The sequence below is a fragment of the Canis lupus genome, chromosome 24, assembly GCF_048164855.1.
Source record: "Canis lupus baileyi chromosome 24, mCanLup2.hap1, whole genome shotgun sequence".
NCBI classification, from domain to species: Eukaryota; Metazoa; Chordata; class Mammalia; order Carnivora; family Canidae; genus Canis; species Canis lupus.
Genome location: NC_132861.1, coordinates 48,990,991 through 49,016,478, shown reverse-complemented (window position 1 = coordinate 49,016,478; position 25,488 = coordinate 48,990,991). Strand labels below are relative to the sequence as shown.

General features: G+C 43.5%; 1 protein-coding gene across 3 annotated transcripts in view; it reads left to right on the top strand.

Moving 5' to 3' along the window:
* Positions 1-25,488, top strand: part of IQCA1 (IQ motif containing with AAA domain 1) — a 146,529-nt gene that overhangs the window by 80,108 nt on the left and 40,933 nt on the right. For all 3 annotated transcript variants that reach the window (XM_072796793.1, XM_072796792.1, XM_072796794.1), the window contains 4 exons: positions 6,840-6,946; positions 7,118-7,216; positions 14,770-14,837; positions 18,621-18,703. In XM_072796793.1, the coding sequence (XP_072652894.1) occupies positions 6,840-6,946; positions 7,118-7,216; positions 14,770-14,837; positions 18,621-18,703 (357 nt within the window). The remainder of the gene's footprint in view (positions 1-6,839; positions 6,947-7,117; positions 7,217-14,769; positions 14,838-18,620; positions 18,704-25,488) is intronic.

Below are 25,488 nucleotides of genomic sequence, written 5' to 3'. Positions count from 1 at the left end.
CTGTGCGGGGAAGAATTAGGTGCTCAGCCAGGAGAGGCTGCAAACGTGCAGCTCATCGCCAGCACCTTCTGTCGGTCTCTATTTTAAAATTCCTTTGAGTCGCCGAAAGGCACAGAATCAGTAAAAAAAAGCCAGATATGAATAGTACGAGGACGTGATCTAAACCTCCATTCTGTTTTTGAACCCCTAGGACCTCAGCTGAACATTCTCTTGCTGGGAATGAAAGGGATTGTCCCGGATTGTTTAAATTAATAAATCAATGCCTTATGGACAATGAAATGTTTTAATCCTGTCAGACCAAGACAGGTGTCTGAAAACCCACACATGATTCTTCTGTCCATTGTTCAGCATAATTAGCACCGTGGCTATCATCTGAGTAGAGCTGCAGGTGTAGGCATTGGTCTTTCGGGCATTTCTATTACAATTTACTGGAACAATTGTCCACGTCATCCCAACACAGAATGACCTGCCACGATGACCCTGGTTATCGGTACTCTTCGGTAATCCCTAAAATATGCGATTAGGACGTGGAGTCCGCCTTGCGTATCCTTCCTTCCTAATTCTGGTCTTATCTGGGCAGCAGGCATATTTTTTCATTGACTCATGGTTTTTACCCTAATGAATTGAGCCTCACCCTAAGCAGCAGTATCAGCGTCATTTCAGGTTTGAGATGCTCGCTGTATAAAATGAAAATGTCCACGTGCCACCGAAAATGCTTCCACCAAACACTAGTGGCAAGCGTCCCACCCTGCATGCAGTGCTGAGCTCGGGTGGAAGCCCAGGGGGTAGGTGACCCAGCAGGATTTGGCAACCGCTGTAGTTGGGGGAAAGGTCAAAGCAGTGACCTCCTGTTGTTAGATGCCCAAGACTAGCAAGCCTTTGTATTTCTCATGCTCATCTCGTTTGCTCTTCAGGACAACTGTGCGGGGCGGGGGACGGGAGGGAGGGGTGAGTAACAAAACTATACCCCTATGGCAGGTGCTGGTAGAGTATTTTTTTTAAACATTTTATTTAAATTCCAAGTTAGTTAACATATTGTGTATTATTAATTTCAGGGGTAGAGTTCAGTGATTCATCAGTTGCTTACGACCCCCAGTGCTCATCCCATCCCGAGCCCTCCTTGGTGCCAGTTCCCCCAGTGACTCCATCCCCCCACCCACCTCCCCTCCAGCGACCCTCCCTTTGTTCCCTAGGGTTAAGAGGCTCTTACAGTTTGTCTCCTTCTCTGCTTTTATCTTATTTTATTTTTCCTTCCCTTCCCCTGTGTTCATGTGTTTTGCTTCTTAAATTCCACGTATGTGAAGTCATATGGCATTTGTCTTTCTCTGACTATTCCACTTAGCATAATACTATCTAGTATCTATATTCCATGATAGATAGATGATAGATAGATAGACAGATAGATAGATAGATAGATAGATAAACCACATCTTCTTTATCCAGTCATCTGTCGATGGACATCGGGGCTCTTTCCATAGTTTGGCTCTTGTGGACGTTGCTGCTATAAACACTGGGGTGCAGGTGCCCCTTCGAATCACTGCAAACCACAGTGCGGAGCAATCACTGTCAGACACACTCACTCACTGGTGTATTCATTCAACCACCATTGTGTCCAGTACGCCAGGCATAAGGCTACTGTGGGGATACCAAGGTGGCACGTGCCATCAACATGCTTACAACATACTGGGCGTGGTGGAGGTGGATGGCGTGGGGACAGTGGCATAAGTTGAGTGCTTTTGCAAAGTAGGCTGGCAGCAACAACATCCAAGGTCCAGCTAGGAACCACATGCATCACACTGTAGGGTCATGGGCATGCCATGGATGCTACTAGAACTCAAGTATGTCTGCAACAAGAAGGGCCCCTTATTCAGACCTGCTTTCTGCCACATTTCTTTTGGTCTTTACGGCCACCGCATGGCTTCATATTCTACTGGTCTATCACCAGCTTCCCAGGTTTGCACCTTCGAACCCATCAGGTCATTTGCCAGCTCATGTTCTGCTGAAGTCCTCCCTCCTGGAGCCCTATCACCTGTCATCCCTGGGCCTTCCTTCATCCTTCCTGATTGTCAGTCCTTCATTTTGGTGGAGCCCGTCCTCCCCCAAGGTGTCCTGAGAAAGAGCTACCGCAGGGGAGCTCTAGACGCCAACACACTTAAATATGGTCTCAGGCTTATACTCAGGTCATAGTTTCCTTCGGCATTTGGAAGGCCTGGCTCTCTTCTCTGAAATTACTATCAGGAGAGAATAAGGGGAAAGACAGGAAAAGCCCTCCTCTGCCATAACAGGGAGTCAGATGCTCACGTCTCAAACTCATAAATCAAGAAGTAGCAGTATGGCCGCATGACGAGCATGGAACAAGAGACAAGCAGCTCGAGGAGCGCTCAGGAAGCTAGACGGCTTCACACCCACCTCCCATGGGTGTCCTGTTCCACCAGCGAGCCAGGCACTCTCACCTCAGGGACCTGGTGCTGTCTGTTCCCCCTGCCTGGAGTACTGGTCCCTGCAGGCCTTCCCTGAGACCCTTGTGGGCTCACAGTCTCCAGCCTCACTCTGTGCCCACCCTGTTTTACTTACCTCGGTCTGCAGGGGATGTGAGTGTTCCCAAGGGATTGCCAGGGATTGCCAGGTCCCAGAAGGCAGCGCCTCGCACTGTCTGCCCAATCTGATAGCAGCACCTGCCCTATAATCAGGCTCAGTCAAGTCATGAACTAAGTAACTTATGAATGAATCAGATTTGCAGATAACTCTGAAACCATTCCATGAAATTTTATTTTAAGAGTTTTATTTATTTATTTATGAGAGACACACGAAGAGAAGCAGAGACACAGGCAGAGGGAGAAGCAGGCTCCATGCAGGGACCCTGATGCGGGACTCGATCCCAGGACCCCAGGATCACGCCCTGAGTCAAAGACAGACGCTCAACCGCTGAGCCACCCAGGCGTCCCTCCATGCAATTTTAAATGAATGAATGAATACAGGAATGAATGCCATTGGGCAATTTCACTGCAAGGCAGAGTTAGACAGTTATGCTATAATCCTTTCCATATTCTCCAACTTTGTCTAAAACAATGTGCATGTATTATTTTGGTAAAAACAAAAACTAACTTGGGGGAAATCTAATGTTCCCGTGGGAAGCCGAGTCTTGCAACCTGCTGATCCACTCAGGAAAGCTCTTGAGACTTTCCACACCGTCTGTGTAATATGTTTCCATTACGCTGTTTGTATAATATCTGTTTCCATAAAGCCTAAAAAAAAAAAAAAAAAAAAAAAAAAACAAGCAGTGGTCATTTGGGAGCAGAAATCGTGAAGTGCCATTTCCCTAGCTGGATTTGTAGCGTTTCCTGTGTTATCTTGCCAGGTTTCTGGTAATTTAAAGAAATTAAATGTCTTCATCTTAGCATTTTTTTTTCCTCAAAAATCCAAGGTTTTCCTTTTCAAATAAAACATTAGCATTTTAATCACTGCCCCCCCCCCACGTGAGAAACTGCCCCAGCCTGCTTTTCACATTCTCGGGATGAAAGCTTGTGGGGCAGTTGTTGTGCTTTGAGGGCCCTGAAAAGCTTCCTGCATTTGTAAATGTCCATGAAATTCTTGAAGGGATTGAGAGGTGCCCTGTGCAAAAGTGTCATGAGAAAAGCAAAGTTTCCTCGCAAAACCAAGACCATTCAAATGGCGGGAGTGGGGAAATCAGCAAAGGCCACCAAGCACTGCTTTATTCGCGGGACACAGTTACAACTCCAGAATGAGAATGTGTTACGAGGTGCCATTGCTTTTACATAAATAATCGCCTCGTGTTCCTTTCTGTTAAATATTCTGTGTCCCTTTCTTTAGGAAATGCACTGTTTCCAGATTTTAGTAAGTCTGTCTGGTGAAAAAGCAAAGGAGCTCCCTTGCAACAGCAAAGGATATTTTTTGCTTTAAAATATCTTAATAAAAACAGGTGAGTTTTGCTGTTGGAGATAGAATGATCGTTGCAAGGGGGAAGCCTGCTAGACAAGAGTGATCAGTAAATGGCACCTTTTAGAGACATTTAAACACTCCGTAGTATTTTCAAGGGAGAGAGTTTACAGCTTCAAACACATACGGAAAAGCATTATTTATACATGTTAAAGTTTTCCACAATTTAAGCTCGTGTGCTTTTCAGCAAATGAACTGAGAAAGAACAATTACCCTCAAATGAGTGAAGTGCAAATTCGCTCTTCCTTGGGTGTACACGCACCTTACAGAGCGACCGCAAAATCCACCTGCCAAGGCGGGGTGGTTCGGGGCCAAGATAAACTTTTAAATAATGACTTAACACGTGTTTTATGTCAGTGGGCTGGTGTAGACAATTTGTGCAACGCCTAGTTTTCATTCCCTGACTCTAAAACACAGGATAGGCCTCTCTGGCTGGCACTCAGTCATGGGGGTGATCGTTTAAAATAATAAAAATTCAGGTCCTAGCTTTCTGGCAATTACCTGTGTGCCCACTCCTGCCACGAGTGGCCTTCATCGGTCTGATCACCTGCCCCGCCCAGGTGATGACATCCTCACCTCGAGGGTCATCTCCGACAGGCAGGCACCCAGGAGAGGTCAGCAAGAGAGACCAGAGGTGCCACATCCACTCCCAGCCCCATCATCCGTCGCCATCATCTCTGCCCCAGGGGCAGGGTCACCTGTCACGTGGCCACCCCAATGGGGAAAGCCACATGGGTGAATTGGCTCTATGAAAATTGTACCATGTTTGTGACTTGTTTCCTGTCTATTTCTTATAAGTCTACAGTGGCCACCCCAAGAGAAACTGGCGTCCTTTGATCATCCTCGTTTTCCAAAATCTGTTCCCCCAGACTTGCGTCACCATAGGCTGTGACCATGGCAGAGACCCTGGCTAGCCAGCCCCTGGCACAGCCCTGCCCAGCCACACCCCCTCAGTTCTCCAGTGTGAAGCCGGGGAAGGCTGAGAGCCCTCGCTGGACCTGGATTCCAGACAGACTCTATTCTGGCCAACATCCCATCCCATAGGGAGTGAGGTGGGCCTGCCTGACTGTGTGGCAACACCTTGTGGTGACCATTCCCAACTCTGGAGATTTCCATGCCAACCACCAGGAGCATTGTAGGCTCTTCAGCCTGGGGCTCCCACACTTTTGGAGAATTGGAGCTGCATTTCCACATCCCATCTTCCTATAGTTTTCCTGTCCACAGGATCCTGACTGATCACCTTGAGACGACAGCCACTGGCCCTCAGGCATCCATCGCTTCCACTTTGCTTCCACTTTTGCTGTGCCCAGAGCAGACAGGTGTCTGCTCTGGGCACAACTGTCCTGCAGAGTCCCTCTCCCCTGAGGAAGTGGGGATTATCAGTAAGGAGGATGAAGACCGTAAGACCAACAGTCATAAGCGGTACATTGAGGTTTCCCCCTGGCCCCACCGCGGGCTGCATCCTATGGACTGGCATCAGATGGCCAAAGACCTGCCCATTGGCCAGCTTTGAGTTGTGCATCAGAATCTCCTTGCTGTGCTGTCCATCTGTCCAGGATCTGCAGCTTTTCCTGGGTCACAGCACATCTTGTCCCTTCTTCATCTCTGGTCCCTCTTGCTGACCTCAGACCCTGGGATTGATTTGGCCCTCCCTTCTCATCTGTTTGCCAAGGCGTCTCTCCAGGAACCTTCTCTACTCTCCGTCTTCACGGTTGACACTCCTTGCTCTCCACAGCTCCCAGACATGTGTTGGTGACTGTGACTGTCCCTCCCTTCTCAGGCAGCTGCATCAGGAGGACTCATCCCTGGCCGGTCTCAGGATCCCCCTGCTGAGCCCATACGGGAGGCCATGGTTGAGAAAGCTCTGCCCATTCACGTGTTCACCTGCCCCCAGCTGCACCCTTCTTCCCAGGTGTTAGCCTCTGCCTCAGACAGGTGTTGAAGGTTGAGGAGCCGCTACCCGGCCCCCACGGCCCTCAGTTGCCTCCCCTAGTTGAAGGGCATTGCTATCCTAAGGATGAGCTCCCAGGGAAGTGGCCAAGCCGGGTGGTGGTTGCACGTTGAGTTCTGGCAAGTTCCTCCCGTTGTGAACACAGATTCTGGGAAAACGTCTCATTTCCCAGATGGACAAGTCTCATTTTGCACAGGACACCACCCCATGTCCCAGTGCCAGGATCCAGCTGATCTGTACCTTGGCACGCATTTGGAATTCCCCTCTGAGAAATGAACTTTAGTTCCGTTTATTCCAGCGACACAGAATTATCCTTATTTCCTCTAAGGTCACATTTCTCTAACCATTCTCCTAACTGCCAGGCCAAGGCAAAAAGGGAAATGGAAAACATGTATGATTTCAAACACATCCAAAAAGTAATTCAAAAATATAGCTGTCAGGGGAACGTCAAGGGTACTTGTATGTTCAGTGCTGTCTTTTAACAAGGGGCTGGGGCTAATCACTGGTGGCTTCAGCCAGCAGTAAAATCTTTCCTATTTTAGTGAATCGTTTGAATAATGAAAGTAATATAAAACATATTACAAAAATAGTCATCCCACATTTGTCTAATTATATAATCCCACAATTAATGTATTATTTTTACATGGTTATAATCATTAGAAGAATACTACTCGTGTCATACTTTTTATTTTATGTTTTCACATTAGCAGTTTTCTTTATTTTTTAGGTTATTATGCAAGCACATTTTTCCCATTTGGGAAGTTGAGGGAACAGAACACATGAGTCCCATCACTCTGCCATCAATAAACTCTTGATTATTTTATCCAACCTTGTATTCCATGCAATGCTTTACATTGCAATAACTATTTTCGTTCGTCTTCATGTTGAAAAAAAAATTCATTTTCTTTTTCTCAATCCTTCTGGACCACAGACATGTGGAAGAATAGAGACGAGTCGTGGAATTTCCCGCAGGACTTTGACCCGGAACTGATCAAACAGGAGAAGCGAAAGGAACTAGAGTCCGAGATCAGAGTGCAGGTAACACCGCACTTAGATTTGCGCGAAGACAAGTCATCAGTGGCAGCCATTGGGCTTCTTCACCATTTCCCATCAATGATCGGCCTAGATTCTAAGCTATTTTTAAACTTCGCAAAGAAAACACAAGGCACACAAAGTCACTCATAAGTGGTGTGTTTTGTACTCTCCTAGGTGGATGAGCTAATGCGACAGGAGCTCAAAAACTTAAAACTGGCTGTGAACAGAGAAAAGGAGTATCCGGTCAAAGTGGGAAAGAAGAAAGGTAAAAAGGTGAGTAGCAAGCCAGCATGGGAGGGATGAGGTAGATGCAGATTTGAATCATGAGCAGGAATGCTGCCCAAGCCCCAGAGTTGAGTCCTGGGTGCTGCCTGGCACACCCAGGTGGATTTGCCTTGTTCCACCATGTAGCCTTCAGGGACATGACCTCATAAATGCAATACATTCACCAGTCTCAGAGTAAACTGCTCACTGCAGATTTGCATTACCCAAACCCCACATGAAGGATGAGGACAATGAGGGGAGCCAGTAATGTACCCAGAATGCTTCCTCTCTCGTCCTGTAGGTAGATCTGTAGAGGAGGCCAGCGCCAATAAGCAAGTTCTTTGTGAGTAAGGGAATCAGACAAATTGAATTTTAGATTGCCACCAATCCATCTCAGGGTGTTTTGGGGTAACCATGTAAATCCTGATGTTCAAAGTTCATTTACTAAGGCCCTGTGAGATAATAGAAGATATATATAGGTCCCTGGCTCCGGTTCCTGGCACAGAGCTCCTGAAACCCTTTTAAATCACTAAGTCAGGGATCCCTGGGTGGCGCAGGGGTTTGGTGCCTGCCTTTGGCCCAGGGCGCGATCCTGGAGACCTGGGATCGAATCCCACGTCGGGCTCCCGGTGCATGGAGCCTGCTTTTCCCTCTGCCTGTGTTTCTGCCTCTCTCTTTCTCTCTCTGTGACTATCATAAATAAATAAACATTTAAAAAATAAAAATAAAAAATAAAAAAAATAAAAAAAATAAATCACTAAGTCATGAGAGTAGTTGGAGCATATGTGTTCTAATGAGACAACTCTGGGTGGGCTCCCAGATGGCTCCTGTCTGGGGGCCGGTCACCAGGTAGACCAAGGCATGATTAAAAGCTTCGAATTTCCAACCCCACCCCCAACCCTCCAGAGAGGGGAGAAGGGCTGGGAAGGCAGCTAATAATTGATCGTGCCTGTGTGAGGAAGCCTCCATGAAATCCCAGTAATGTCAGGAGGGTGAACACTTGGATGTTTCAAGAAGGTGGCACAGCCTGACTCCGCAGGAACAGAGGACCCTCCCAGACCTTATCCTAAGGTCTGGCCATCAGTTGTTACCCTTTATCACATCCTTTAATAAACTGGTAAATGTGAAGTGTTTCCCTCAGTTCTGTGAACCACTGTAAGAAACTAATTGAACTCAAAGAAATGGTTGTGGGAACCTAAGAGTTTTAACCAGATTTTTAACCAGGGACTTGTGTTTGGTGTCTGATGTGGGGGTAGGGGAGCAGTCATGTGGGACTGAGCCCCCAACCTATGGGATCCGATGCTATTTCTAAGTAGATAGTGTCAGAATTGAGTCAAATTGTAGGACTCTCAGCTGGTATTTCTTGGTGGGGGAACCCCCCACGCACACACATACCTGGTGACAGAAGTGTTGTGTATGTGGTATTCACGTGGGAGCAAAGGACACACATAGGAGGAAAGAACTGGTTTTTTCCTAACCTAGGCCCCTACTTCCACTTTCATTCCAGAGCTAGCCCTGCCATTGGGGCCAGAATCATCCAGGAAGAGGCCAGACTTTCCTTCCCTGGCAGGGTCAGCAGGTGCATAAGGCAACCTTTGCCTCTTTGATGGTTTTCTCAAGGTCTTATGGCTGATCAAACCTTCTTGTGGTTCACATAATCTCTTAGAGTTTTTCACACATCCAGCTACATGAGTGTCTAGTTCAGCCAGTCCCTTTAGCATGACGCCATCCTGATCCGTTTTGTATTGACTTTACAATTTACAGTTTCACAGTTTAACTCTGACTTACCAGTTTGACACCTGAATGTCCTTCAAAGTCCTCCTTGAGGACACATCACTGAAGACTGATGAGGGTCGTCTGTAGGTTATTCTCTCACCAATAGGTCTTATCGGCATGAAGAAGTGATGTTTTGATAATTGAACATGGAATTCAAGCCAAACAAAATGGGAAATGCAGAGAGGAAGTAGCTGTACTTTCTCTGGCTGAAAATAGGCTTTTTCCTTTTACCCAACACGTATCATTGTCCAGGCCCAAGATAAGAATTGGCTTCCTCACCCTCCTGCATGACTGCCTCCTCCATTCCTTGTAGTCTGGTATCTGCCCTTTCCATGTCATGGTTCATCATATGTCACAGGGAGGGGTTGCTGTGAATTTCCCTCTTGGAATTAAGCTGGTTTAACATTCAATGGTGTGCTCAGAGTATCCCAATAAATTGATGGTAACTGTGTAACTATGGAGTGCCCCAAATTCCAATCCAATGACTTAGGTGTAAACTTTGGACACATATGTTGGATGTGGTTTTAATTTCAAGGCTGAAACAATTAACTATACCAAGTCTCATCCTCAGGAAGACCATTAGCATAAAGGAAATAGTCAACCCTGAACATAGAAAGAAGAAGAAAAGGGATTCAGAGGAATAGAATCAGGCAGTATTAATCTGTCAGCACCCAGATAAAATTACTTGATCAGAGACTATCCGCAACCTGAAACTTCCTTTCAAAATACAAACCTATTCTTATCACTACATGCTGAAACCCTTCAATGGCATCTTAATCCTCTAAGAATAGAGATGACAATCTTCAGCCAGGCTTTCTGTCCAACCTGGCCAATGTCCACTTCCCCAAGCTCTTTACCCACTCTCCCTTCTCACCTGTGCTTCAGCACCCTGAACTTCCTCTTTGTCCCTCAAACCCACTGTATTCCTTCCCACCACAGGGCCTTTGCACATGTTGTTCTCTTTCAAGAACTATCTTTGCTCCCATGCGCCCAGTCCCTAACCTAGCTAACTCCTGTTAATCCCTTAAATCTCAGTCCAAGCCTTCCTTCCTCAGGGAAGCCTTCTGGGCCATCCATAGTAGGTCTGCTTTCTCTGCATACATATAGCACTGTATACTAGGTCTTCCAGGTGCTTTATCACAGTTTTAATGTTATATTTATTAGTGAGATCATTTTGTTGGTATCTGCCTTCCTGAATCTACTGAAGGACTATGACTGCAGGAACTGTATTACTGTCTTTTTTGCTTGCTCACCATTGTAACTCTTTCTGGCACAAAACAAGTCCTCAGTACATATTATCAAATAAATTAGTCAAATTGAGATCCCATGCAGATTGATCCCTGTAAGCTAAATATGTGCCTCAAGATGTCACAGTATAGCATCAATCGTCCAGCAGTTCACAGCATCCAGCCACCTCCTTTCTGAATCCATGTTCACCAAGCAACGTTCTGATAAGTTATTATAGTTTCCTGATGATTTTTCTATAAGATACGAGTCTACATGGTCTGTTTCTCTTGGCAATTGTATATCTGATTCTAAATTCACCAACTTAGATTATTCCACTTTCCACTTTCTCCTGTTATTTGTAGATCCAAAATTAGGCTTGGGGAACAGATTATCTTTATTAATTTTTTTCATTCAATAGCATTTATTGAGTACTATATGCCAGGTATATTTCAAGTCATTCAGAATAGATAAGAGAACAAGACAGACAAAGCATCTGTACTGGCAAGAGCAAGTTTCCAGATCTGTAAGATTGGATAACTCTGGATGTGCTGTCATCCTCATGATGACATCACTGGGTGAGGTACTGCCTCTCAGAGGCCCTCCTTTCCTGAGTTCTCCTCCTGTTGTAATCATGGAAGTTTTAAGAATATAGGAGTTCCTGGAGAAGCTAAGAAGCTCCTTGAGGGTAAAATCTTTGGCTATTTTTTGCATTTGCCAGAGAGCTAGCATATATAAATGGGAGAGGGAGGAATGCCTTATTTAAAAATAAATTGAAAATCTACTTTGAAAAGACACAAATGAACATTCTACAACTGAAAATTGCAGAAGCAGAAATTAAGAACTCCTTGAACTGATTAAACAACAGCATGGGCATAGCAGAAGACAGATTGAGCTTAAAGACCAGCCAATAGGAAATCTAAATGGAAGTGCTGAAAGAACAAGAATGTAAAGAACAGAACAGAGAATAAAGAAATTTGGGACATAGTCAGTAGTTGTACTGTATGTGTAATTGGAATCCCCCCACCACCACCAAAAAAAGCAGGAGAATGGGAAAGAAGCAATATATGAAAAAGAAATGTCCATGAATTTTCCCAATCTGATGAAAGACATGAAGCCACAAATTCAGGAGCCTCAATGAGGTCAATGAGGTTTGAGTAGAACAAACACAAAGAAAACTACATCTCAGCACATCATGGTCAAAATGCTGAAAAGTTGAAGATAAAAGGCAAAATCTTAATAGGTTTGTTTTCTTCTTTTAAGACACATTTCCTTCAAGGAAACAAAAATAAGAATAAGAATGACTGCTGACTTTCTCAACAGGAACTATGGAGCCAGGAGGCAACAAATGGCATTTTAGAGATTGGAAAGAATTAACTGCCAACCTAGAACTCCGGACCCAGTGAAAACATCCTTCAAAAATGTAATGAAATAGAGATGTTCCTGGATAAACGAAATCTTAGAGAACTTATCAGCAGCAGATCCACAATATGAAAATACTAAAAGAATATTTTTCAGGCTAAAGGAAACTGATCCCAAATGGAAACAATGAAGTGTAAGAAGGAATGATCAGCTTTTGAAAATATAAAACACTACTTTTAGAATATTCTGTTTTTTAAGGGAAGAATAATAACAAAGTCTTAGGTATTTATATAACATGTAGAAATAAAATATATGACAACAGCAACTGATAAGGTAGGTAGGGGTAAATGGACTTGTAAGGTTATTGTGCTGTTCAGGCACCATAAAGTGCTAGTTCAAGGTAAATTATAATAAGTTAGTGTTATATTTTGTAATTCTTTAAATGATACTAAAATGTATAACAAGAAGTAATAATGAAGATAACATGGGAAAATAAAAAATACCTGATTGATTAGGAAGACTACAGGAAAGGAAAAGGAAAAGGAAAAAGAACAGATTGTACAATTAAAAAACAAATATTGGAGGGATCCCTGGATGGCTCAACGGTTTAGCACCTGCCTTTGGCCCAGGACATAATCCTGGAGAACCGGGATCAGGTCACACATCGGGCTCCCTGCATGGAGCCTGCTTCTCTCTCTGCCTATGTCTCTGCCTCTCTCTCTCTCTCTCTCTCTGTGTGTGTGTGTGTGTGTGTGTGTGCATCTCTCAGGAATAAATAAATAATTTTTAATAAAGTAAAATAAATAAATATGAAGATGATAGAATTAAACTTAATTACTGGTAGAGGGATAGATACATAGATCGACAGAACAGAATGCACAACCAGAAGTGAGTCCACATGAATATTCCTGACTGATTTTTGACAAAGATACAAAAATTTAAGGAAGAATAACCTTTACAATACATGATGCTGAAACAATTAGATAACCACAGACAGAAAAAAATGAACCTTTACCTAAGTCTCATACATTGTACAAAAATGAGCTCAAACTCGAATGCACTTGAATGGAAAATTTACAACTATAAAACTATTATTAAAATATAGGAGAACATCCTTGGGATCTCAGGCTAGACAGAGTTCTTAGAATAAATAGCAAAAGCAGAATTCATAAAAGGCAAATTTAGACTTGATCAAAATTAGAAACTTTTCCTCCATGTAAGATTCTAAGGAGGACATGAGAAGACAAACTAAAGACTAGGAGAAAATATTTGCAAACCACATATCTGAGGAAGAGCTAGTACCTAGGGCATATGAAGAACTCTCACAACACAACAGTTAAAATGCAATTGATTAGAAAATGGGCAAAATACACAAGGAGGTATGGCACTGGTGTGGCTGTAGAGAGGGCAAGAGAGCATGGGAAAAGATGCCATTAGCCGTGAGGGAAATGCAAATTAAAATCACAATGAGAGGTCACCACACTCCCATTAGGATGGCATCACCAATTGCTGGAGAAGATGGGAAGAATCGAGATCACTCATACATTACTGGTGGGAATGTGAAATGGTATTGGCACTCTGAAAAGCAGTTTGGCACTTTCTTTGCAAACCAGATATGCAAGTACTATACAACCAAGCAATTGCACTCATGGGCATTAATCCCAGAGAAACAAAGACACACACACACACACACACACACACGCACACACACACACCCCTTCATTCACAATAATTCAAAACTGAAAACAGCAATAAAAAAGAACAACCGTTGATATATAGAATGACCTGGCCAGATTTCCTGAGAATTATAACAAGTGAAAAGCAAAAAGATATGTACTCTGGTTTTGTTGATACAACATTCTCAAAAAGACAAAATTATGGAAACGGAGGAGAGATTCATAGTTTCTGGGGGTTAAAGATGAGGTGCTCATGAGAGGGAAGGGAGTGGGTCTGGAAAGGGCCCCTTGAGGGATCCTGGTGGAAATAGAAATGTTCTGTATCTTGACTATTACATTGTCAATACCAGTGTCTTGGTTGTGACTTTTGGTTCAGATAGTTCTGTAAGATGTTACTTTTGAGAGAAACCTGGTAGATGGTACTCAGGATCTCTGTATTATTTCTTACGACTGCGTGTGAACCTACCATAGTCTCAAAATAAAAAATTTAACGTGTAAACACCTGAAAATCATGAAGTATAGCTATGTGCAACCACATTAAGTGAATCTTAAGAACATGATATTGGCTAAAAGAAGCCATAGGCAGTTTATATTGTGCAATTCTGTGGACCGCAACAAGCAGTCTGAATCCACAGTGAAGTCTACCCACAGTCTCTCTCTCATGCTCCTTTCCAGGGATGGAGAGAAGACATTCTAGATGTTGATTCAGGCAGTGTTTATATGGTTATATGTAAAAAAATAAATGCAAAAGTCAGTCAGCCTGCACACGAGTATATTCACGGTGCATAAATTATACTGCAATAAAAATAATGAATGAATGTAGACATGGACGTGGAGGAATGAAAGATGCTAGGATAGTAAGAAAGTGCCCGACGGTCAGTCTGCATGACGGGGGAGCTTGGGCGGAGGCCTGAGAAAGAATATGAGCCAATAAAGGAAGAGAGCCCCTGGAAGAACTGCATCCACCATGGTGGTGAACTTTAACTTCATCCCATGGGCGATGGGCAGGAACCAATGGGTGCTTTAAACAGAGTAGTGAAGCAACCAGCACTGTTTTGAACAATCATATTCCAAGCACTTCCCTCCGGCTATCCCAGTGATCAGAATGCAGAGCCCCCTGGGATGCAGATCTGGGGCTGAGGCTAACAGGGCACGAGATTGGATGTCAAAGACCAGCACAACTTGATGGCCTGGGCACGCGGTGCTCTCATCCTTTGTAGGTGAGAGCCCACAGGAAGAGCCAGAATGCTCAGAACCTGTTGGGAATCAGGCCTTGTGCAGGCTTCGCAGTGGTGACCTCACCATCTACCCACCCAGGGATGTGCCCACATAAGCAACCTGCAGTTTCCCAGGCCAAGCCTTCCGTCCAGGAAAATGTGGCAACCGCATGTCCAGTGTGCCACAGTGGATGTTCCCATCCCATTCCCTGCCACCACTAACAAAACCAGCTGTTTTTCCTAGTATCTAGAGCTAATTTGCTCACTTGTTTTTACTAAATTGTTGACTGTTTCCATTTTTTTCCAGAAAAAGAAAGGGAAGAAAGGCAAAAAAGGGAAAAGAGGGAAGAAGGACAAAGATCTAACAGCTGACAGGTGAGGTGTGCCCTAGTGCTGTTGTACTGCACGTGAAAAGCTCCCCAGAGCAGAGCGCAGGTCACCACAGAAGTCCACGGCCCCAGCCTAGGAAAGGCACCCCTCTCTGCCCACCGCACCTCCTCCCACCTCGAAGTGCTGGGGCCGCTCTGCAGTCCTGCATGAAATGCAGCCTCCTAGGGACACCTGGGGGACTCAGCAGTTGAGCATCTGCCTTTGGCTCAGGGCGTGATCCTGGTACCGGGATCGAGTCCCACATCGGGGCTAAGCAGGCTCCTGAGGGGAGCCTGCTTATCCCTTTGCCTATACGTCGCTTCCTCTCTCTCTGTGTATCTCATGAATTAATAAATAAAATCTTAAAAAAAAAATGCAGCCTCCTAGCCTGCAGAGATGTACGGCAAAGGATGTACGCCATGGTCACCTCTGAGATTATGTGAATTTTTTAAGTTCATGGGGATCCTTTTTTTTTTTAAGATTTTATTTATTTATTTGAGAGAAGGAGAACACGAGCACAGGGAGAGATAGAGGGTGAGAGAGAATCTCAAGCAGACTTCCCACCCAGTGCAGAGCCTGACGCAGGGCTCGGTCCCATGACCCTGAGATCGTGACCTGAGCTGGAAACAAGAGTCGGACACTTAACCAACCAAGAGGCATCCCAAATTTCATGGGGTTCTTAAGAAATTGTTTAAGAAATAGCATCCTGATCCAACTTTTGAGGGAGCACTGACACTCCACGAGGGCAGAGACTGTTCCCGTTTCCTGCCCTGTCCCAGGCCCGGCCCACTGAGGCACTTCACAGATGCTCGTTGAAGGGAAGGACAGAGTTTTACCATGTCAAGGGATGTTTCCATTTCCTTGAGCTCTGCTGTCCGAGCTTTGATACTCATGAATCATTTTTAAATGCTCATTTTTTATGCTGAAATGACCCTTCAGTGCTTTAACACTGGAAATAAATAGAACCTGGGTTTTCTGATAATTTCAAGGAATGTAGTGGAATCTAAAAAAACAAAACAAAACAAACAAAAGAGATGCAGGAAATAAGCTAGTGGCCACCAGCTGGGGCAGGGCTGGGGGACAGGTAGAAAAGGGGGATCAAGAGGCACAAACTTCCAGTTACAAAATAATTAAGTCAATAGGATGTAATGTACAGCATAGGGAATATAGTCAACGATATAGTAATAACTTTGTATGGTGATAGATGGAGACTAGACTTATCGTGGGGATCATTCTGTAATGTATAAAAATACTGAATCACTAATAATCTAAAACTAATAGGATACTGTGTGTTGATTATACTTCAAATAAATAAATAAATAAATAAATAAATAAATAAATAAATAAATGTCAAACAAAATACAATCCCTAAGAAAATGTCAGAAATCATTCTGAAGGTAATACTTTTTCTCCCATGGGTTTTATTAACGGGTGTCACATATTGCTCCCCTGTTTGGGAGTGTTTTCTAGTCATCCCCTGCCTACCAGGGATACATTCCCAAACTACTTGAGAGTGGATCCATGAGAAAGGAAGCCAGCTTAGAAGCATCCAGAAGGAGAGAGGAGGCCAGAGCACACCAGAGCTAGTGCACATGCCTGGAGCCTGGCAGGTAGCCCCTGGAAAGATAGCCAGAGGGTGTGTGGGCTTTGGCTCTGTAGAGAAAAGGCTCGCACAGGGTACCCATAGAGGCAGGTTTCCTCACTTGAGGCTCCATCATCTGGGGACAGGTTCAAAGTCAAGATGCTAGAGCTGACTGATGCCTAAGAGGGGCCTAGTCAGCATCCTGAGAGTCAGGTGCCTATTCCTAGGGCACCAATCCCTCCAAGTGCCAGCACTAATGCCTCCTGGGGACCCAGGGAGCTCCCTTCCCTAGACAGGGGTCCAACCTATGAATGCACACAGTGCCACAGGACACAGCTGTTTTTTAGTAGCTTTTAAAACCCATCTTTCTCCTTTGCTCTTACATTAGCCCCAAAACCAAGTACATCTTTCAGGCGAAGAAGATTATGCTAAGTGCCTCATCCAGACACAAACCAGAGCTAAAATCAAATCAACCAATATGACCTGACCACTAAATTAAAGCTTTTCATTCACATTCTCATGCATATAAAGATGAGTTTACCAAATAACAATACAGTTTAACAATACAGATCACACATATGTAGCTCATGAACAATATCCATTAGACATTGAATATGTTCTTATACTTGCTTCTGTATAATTGAACTACCGTAAATGGGCCAAAAGTGGTTCTCTAGTGAAATAAAGAGAGACCAGGACTGTTTTATTCACTCTTGTGCCCGAAAGTATAGAAATAACTGGCTGTCTCATTCCTAGAAGACTTTTCATTTCAATTTTGGAGACCCTACATCTCTGGACTAAGGCCAATCCCACCAAGACACTCTAAGACAACTTCCATTTTTCTCATCGAGTTAATATCAACCTGAAACCAGTACTTTTATCATATTTAAGGTAGTTTTAAAGTTGAAAATGTTTTATTCCATAACAGAAGTTTATTTCACTGGAAAGATCCAAATACAGGCTTGTGTTCCAACCTTCTTCATGTATTTTGTTTTGATTGTTTTAGAGAATCTTCTTCAATTTTATGTTAGCATTTTATGCATATATTCTATGTTTATTATTAAATCAATATTCTAGTTTAAAAAAAAGGACAGTTGGTACTTTCTTGATACTGGTCAGATATTATTATCCCAAATCCCATTACAATTAAAACCTTCTTAATTCAACACAGAGTTTTAAATGTTATTTTAATTTAAATACTATTTTAAATATATTTGAAAGAATAAAATTCTGGTCAATTGAAGAATGGGGTCATTGAATTAATATTTATCCCAATGGTATTTGGCTTAAATATAACTGATATTCTTGCTCACATTAACCTGGATCATACAACAAAGAACTAGTGAAATATAGTTAATATATTTACAATCCTTCATTCTAAAGAAAGACTCGGGTAGAACTAAAGCATAAGGCCCCTAGAAATGAAAAGGGAATAGGCAAAACATCTCAAAGGATTAAACTCAATATTTGAGCTTGACCTATCTAAATTCCTACAAACCAAGCCCCAGTTAATTTCACTGGGAGTTTCAATCATTAAGTGGGATACTGTCTTGATTTTTTCCCTCAATTAGTATAAATTACCAGTGGGCTGGCTATATGCCCAAGGACCTCTTAGGGAAGTGGTTTTGACATCTGTAAACACTAAGGAAAAGTATAACATCCTCCAAAAAAAAAAAAAAAAATCATCACACTCACTGTGTTAGACATTTGTCTTTCGGAGTAGAATTAGTTCCCCTATAAGCCTTTGTTCTTTATAGATATTTCTCCTAAACTATTATGCTATTGGGTTAAAAAGGAAACATCAATTTCACAAAGGATTAATGATCTACTACGGCTTGCAGATGCTAACTGAATGTATAATTGTGGGCCCATTGCGCTACTATTATTGGGCAATTTCTAATTCATATCTGTGCCGTCACAAGGACTAATGAAAGGGCACACTGGAGGAGCGATAGCTGGTCTCAGATGCCCACAGATATAATTCTTATTAATGGGAAACGTCAGATGTACACACGGATGAGCAAAAGTATTGTTTTTAAAGCCTAATGTGTCCCTCAAATTGGAGAAACGCTTCCAAAAATCAACTTATTTGCATAGATACAAATGTGCTTAGAAATAGATCTGGTGAAAGTTCTCTGTGTATGTGATTAACAGAAATGCTGATTTTATTGTCTGCTCATGGAATAGCTGGTCTGCTTTATCACCAGGACCATTGAGTCTCTGTATAAGGAACTGGTGGAAGAAGGGCTGCTGATCCAGGCTCTGAAAGTTAACCTCTCTGATTACATCGGTAAGATACACCAAGAATAACACATGTATGTACCACATATGTCGCCCCTTGGGTTGCGAGGTCCCGACAGCTGGAAATAGGATTCCTTTGCGTTTCTGTCCAAACCAAAACCTGGCCCCCGTGGTGGCTTGTGGTTGATTTTGGTTGGCCCGAATTGATTTTAATTCATTCCGTGCTGTGAACGCATAGGTCCAGCTCGCTCCTGGCTCTCTTTGAGCCTACTAGCAAAGTTCCTTGAGGCGTTCTGGCTGGCATAAGCCAAACTGAGGAAAGGAATTGTTCACACTTTCAGATTTAAACAAAATGCCCCAGGGAACAGCACCTGGCATTTGCACAACACACAGTTCTTAGAGGAGGAATTCCTACCAGAAAGGGCCACCACAGAAGTAGCTGAAAGGAAGGAGGGGGGACATTTGCTATCACCAACTAATGTTTTCTCTTAATTTAAAAAAAAAAAAAAAAAAAAAAAGATGACCTGAAAGCACACTTAAAACTTAAAATTCTTAGTAATCATAAATAAATAAATAAATAAATAAATTTAAAAAAATAGATAAAAATTTCTTCCTAATCCCAGCACCCTGAGGCAGGTATAATGTTCCCTTTCCCTCATATATGAACCAGAACATTCTCTCACATAACCACAAAAGAATAACCACACTCAGACAACTTGACATTATTACGATGCTATTACTTAATACCTAGGAAGCGATCTACTCCCCCAATTGTCCTAATACTGTCCTTTATAAATGTTTGTCTTTCTGAATCCAAAGTCCAATCAAGGACCGTGGCTGCGGTGCTCCTATCTGGTTAGTTGCCTTTCCTGCCTTTGATCTAGAACAACCTCCAACCCAACATCCTTCACACCATTGACAGTGTCAGAGTCCGAGCTGTTTCACAGACTGTCCTTCCACAGACGTGGTTTGATGGTTTCCTCGTGACTGGATTTGGGTTAAACATTTCTGAGAGGCAGACTCCACAGGTGATATTATGTCCTCAGTGTTTCACGCTGGGAGCATGTGTGTCCCATCACTGGGGACATTAAGTTCCATCACTGGCCGAAGATCTGTTCCCCAGATTTCTCCACTGTCAAGCTTCACTTTAACCTTTGTAGTTAATGAATAACCTGGGGGGAGGGGGGATTCTTCAAAGCTCTGGAGAATCTGTTCCCAACTGGCTTAAAGTTTTTATCATCCACTGATGATTTTTGCCTGCTTTGATTACTGCTAGGGGGGTTATAAAATGTGGGTCTTCTATTTTTTTTCATCCTTACTATGTTTAGTAGGTGCCATTCTTCTAGAAAGATATGGCCTTCCCACCCTCTTTTTAAATTGTTGTGGCATCCATGTAGAAACATGGAATCTCTATCTTTTATTGTATTATATTGTACATTGACTTAATTTTAGCCTGTAGGAACGAGAAGGTTGACATTTCCCTCTGATCAAAAAAATGATTAATCCCTTTGAAATAAAGCCACATTTCCTTCTTGAGGGTCTGAAGGAGCATTCATTTTTCCTAATAGTAAAAGAATTTTGCCACAACATATACTGGGTTATATATTGGATTTCTATTTCTTTTATGTGTTTCTTGTTCAACTACTAAAGGGTTTTCTCCTGGATTCCATTGATTTTGTTCTGTTAATTCTGTTCATGTGAAAAAATGACATTTTTCACAGAACCCTGACCCTTTCCTTGTGATTGAGATCTCTGACTTCTCCTCAACTGCCGTCTCTTTTGACATTGTGTCTTTTTGTTCATCGCTGAATTTCTAGTGTTTATACAGTACACGGCACAAGGTGGAGTCTCCAAAAATAATGAACCTATTTCTCATCTTCTGTTTGATTTCTTACCCATCTTGGACTTTGCAATGATCTGTCAGTTTCCAGGCAGCATCTTTATGACACCAAAGGCCAAAGTGACTACAATCAGACACTTAACAGTGAATTCAAGTGAAAATGACCCAGTCTAATGATAGCCATTTTTCCAAAGAGGACATCCAGATGGCCAACAGACACATGAAAAGATATTCAACATCTCTCATCATCAGGGAAAAGCCTCACAACCGCGATGAGATACCACCTCACACCTGTCAAAATGGCTAAAATTAACAACACGAGAAACAACAGATGTCAGTGGGGATGTGGAGAAAGGGGAACCATCTTGTACTGTTGGTGGAGATGCCAACTGGTGCAGCCACTCTGGAAAACAGTATGGAGTTTCCCCAAAAGTTAAAAATAGAACTACCCTATGATCCAGCAATTGCACTACTAGGTATTTACCCAAAGGGTACAAAAATACAGATTCAAAGGGGTACCTGCACCCTGATGTTTATAGCAGCATTATCAACAATAGCCAAACTATGGAAAGAGCCCAGATGTCCATCGACAGATGAATGGATAAAAAAGATGTGGTATATATACAATGGAATATTATTCAGCCATCAATAAGAATGAAATCTTGCCATTTGCAATGACATGGATGGAGTTAGAGAGTATTATGCCAAAAGAAGTAAGTCAGTCAGAGAAAGACACATACCATAGGATTTCACTCATATGTGGAATTTAATAAACAAAACAGACTAACATAGTGGAAGGGGGGAAAAAAGAGAGAGAGAAACAAACCCTAAGAGACTCTTAGAGAACAAACTGAGGGTCAATGGAGGGGAGATGGTGGGAGATGGGCTAAACGGGTGACGGGCATTAAGGAGGGCACTTGTGATGAGCACTGGGTGTTGTGTGTAAGTGATGAATCAATGAACCGGAAACCGGCATTGCACACTGCATGTTAACTAACTGCAATTTAAATTAAAAATCTGAAAGAAAAAGAAAATGACCCAGTCTAACAAAATCAGTCATTCTGCCACAGGGGCTTTTCCATGTTTTCCTTATTTTTTTTTCCCCTGGTAAGATCCCTTAGCTTGAAAGACAGCAGTGGATCGTGCCAAATGCCCACATAAAAATAGACAATGCATCCAGACAGCAAAGACGGAAACCTGCAGACAACATTTACACCAAAACTAAATGACAAGGTCTCCCCTCAAACCTCAAAGTACAAGCCACTAGGGACGCAGAACAGAGGAACACCGAACCAACCAGCAAGCACTCACCGGGAAGCTAAGGCAGCCACAGCATCTGTGACCGGGAGGGGTCCGGCCACCTCAAAACACACCACCGTGCTTTTAATTTATCTGGAAACAACAGAAGAGGGGGCTCTATGACTTTTAAAAAGCTACCCGGAGCCAAACTTACTTCTAAAAGTATAGAAATGCTGTCTCATATAAAATTAACGTCTTGGAAACATCCAAGATCAAAGCCTATGCAAAGTTTCTATCAAAAGGAAAGAAGGAACAAATTAACATCACAAAAAGACATGTAAATGGAGCCCACTCTTTCAAGCAAGCTAACACAATAAGAAAATTACAGAAGAAATGTAAGAATACACGAAATGGAATTAGAAAAACTCAGAAATGAGCTGACGAAACTCAAGGAATATTAGAAATAAAGAGAAAAAAATAATTTCAGAAGATAAATTGCCATGCATGCAAGAATGAGTAAGTAATGCTTCGAGAGAAATAAAATATGAAAGACAGAATGTGGGATCCCTGGGTGGCGCAGCGGTTTGGCGCCTGCCTTTGGCCCAGGGCGCGATCCTGGAGTCCCGGGATCGAATCCCACGTCAGGCTCCCGGTGCATGGAGCCTGCTTCTCCCTCTGCCTGTGTCTCTGCCCCTCTCTCTCTCTCTGTGACTATCATAAATAAATAAAATCTTAAAAAAAAAAAAAATGAAAGACAGAATGTCCCCTCCCGGACCTCCTCGCCCTTTATGGAATCCTTCTGTGCCTCAGTTTCCACAATTAGGGGAACAAGAGCAGCTCCGGCCTCATTAAATCGCTGTGAATAATGAGTTAGGGGATGAGGCCTTCGGGATATGCTTGGCCTGGCGCAGAGCTAGCTATTGTCCTGCTCTTGCTGGTGGCGGCGTTCTCGCCCAGCCTTTGGCGAGCTCAGGGCAAAAATACAGGGAGGATAGTATTAATCATAAATTAATATCCCCCTAGATTAGCTGGCCCCACTCATGGTTCAGCCACTGGGCTTTTGGGGGAGCATTCTCCCGAACCTGGAGTCACTGTGTTGAGACCCTCTCCTGGGTGTTCAGAGCCTGCCCTACAGAGGAGAAAACTCAACATCGTAGACGGCATGACTTACACGTGTACACATGAACCCCCCCACCCCGTCCCCCAAAGCTTCGGAGTAGGTGATGCCCGGGCAGGTGCACCGTCTCAGCAGCGCTGTCACAACACGAAGTCAGCCTGGAGCCGACTCTCTGCTGACCTTGTCCTGGAAGCTGGGTGGCCTGCGTCCAACCCAACAGTCTAGAAACGGGAAATCATTATTATTTTCATGTCTTTTTGTGATGTTAATTTGTTCCTGAATCCTAAGCATGCAGCACGCATCCCGGTCCCTGTCGTTGGAGGAGTGGAGGTGGCTGGATGTCCACCAGCACGTCTACTCTTGAGCCTCAGCCCCTCATCCGCCAGGAACGTATTTAGGAAGCTACAACTTGTTAAAAATTGCTCGGTTCTTCATACCCTTTTTATTCTACGTGGCGCAGAATGGAGTATTAGAGGCCGATTGGCACCTTTATTTCTCAATTACTTTTTGATTTCTCGTTATTTTTTTCCCTGCTCTGATGTCCCCGTTCTCTCCCATTATTTCACTCCTTCTGTACCAGTTTGCTAGGGCTGCTGAAACAGGTGTCGCAAACATTCCGTCACAGCCTGCAGGCCAGAAGCCCAAGATCAGGGTGTCCGCAGGGCTGGTTCCTTCTGAGGGCCTGAGGGAGAAGCTGTTGCTTCGCTGAGGCCTCCATGCCCCCTCCCTCCAACCCCGGTCTCTTGCTCCGACTGCCAGCCCTCCTGCCCGGCCGCCCCGCTGTCCCCGAGCTCCTGTGACACTCTGCTGCGTCTCCCCGTCCTCACGTCCACTCCACACGCCCTCCCCGTGCCCACGCCTGTGTGCAGGTTGCCCCTTTTGGTAAAGGACACCAGTCATCATGCACTGGAACCCACCCTAATGACCTCACCTTCACTGGTTATATCTGCAGCGGCCCTATTTCCAAATGAGGTCACATTCTGAGATATCGGGGATCTGGATTTCAACATAGGAATTGTAAGGAAACACTGTCCGACCCGCAACATGTCCCCTGTTTCTTTTCCATCCACTGTTGTAGGCTTTCTGGCCTTTGATCATGCCTTGGACTTAAAATACCTTTTCCTCCACCGTTTCCCTCTTCCCTCTCTGGCGGAAGACCTGGTATCCATATAGGGAATCCTGAAGTTTCTAAGCTCTGCCTGCGTGGATGGGAAGAGCCTTATGGCTTCCACGTCCGGCGACTGCCAAACGCAGCCACGCACTTCCAGGATGAGAGTCAGCCCTTGGCAAGTGGCCGGGGCTGGTCGTGTCCTTCGTGCCATCAGAACCAACACCCACTAATTCAACTTAATATGATGTGTCTAAATAAAATCTGTTAGGTTCTAGAAAATATGGTGCATCTGGATATTAATATGGATTTATTTAAGCAGGAAAATTGGGGTCACTTTCAGATCACCTCCAATGTCATGTTTACAGCAATAAGCCCTGGATTTAATGGTGGCTACAGGATCTCTTCCAGCTCTAGTAAAGGCAAAATTAACCACTCTCCTATTTATTACCTGTTCATTAAAAAGCGCGGGGATCGGAAGCCACAGTGGAAGCTTTCACTATCACTCATTCTCTCCAAAGTCCCTTGCCAAGGACTTTTTTTTTTTTTTCATGTAAGAGCCTGCCCTCCACAACAAAACAGCCAGCATTATCTGGTCCTTAATTCTAATTGGCTTAGCATTCAAAAATGCTTTAAAAGCTTTTATTTCGCATACACGTAGTGCATTACATTTGACATACATACAGAACATCAAGAGCTCTGCAAGATCCATACCTCTTATAGAAAGAAAAAGTCAGAGAAAAAATGATCCAGACACTGTGACTCCTGCATTGAATATTTTTCCTTCAGATTCAGGTACAAATCAAGAGAGAACCGTATGAGCATATAAAGGTCCCTCCTCATGACAAATGGAGACAGGCAAACTAATTTTCTTGGTGACCTTATCTAAATTACTTAGAAAATAACACTTCAGATTTATGACTAGTTACAATTAAGACCTTTGATGCCTTCTAATTAAACCTGTAAAGATTTATCTCTGTATTATTCCTTTGGTAATCCTTCGAAAATGATAAAAATGTAAATGAATATTACCCTCAAAAGGAGATGTTTCTATTTATCCTAAATTAGACTCATAGCCTTCCTTTCAAATGATTGCGTTTTAGGTTCAGATTTACACGGCTCCAGTACAAATTCCACATGGATCTTAAATAATTTATTTTTAAAGTCTGTGCAAATGTTAGACATAATCGCTTCGAGTGCGAATTAAATAAAGCCTACCATGTTTTAGTCTACTTTGCATGTCCTTCATCTTAGAACTTTGTGCCACTTCACGTGTTTGATATTTCACAGGTTATTTTTTTAGAAATCCCGGGAGGTTAGTGTCATCCTCAGCAGACTTCCCTGTGACCGTAGCCAGGAGAGCAGTGCTATCGTGACGGGATGGGTTTTCCTCCAGGCCTTTGTCTGAGAGAAGATGTGCTCTTCATGACTCTTGGGAACACCATTCTGTTTGCTCAGAAGTGTTGACTGTGCATTCTGTGTTAGTCTTGCAAGTGCCAGAATGATGCAGCTCAGACCAGCCCAGGCTCC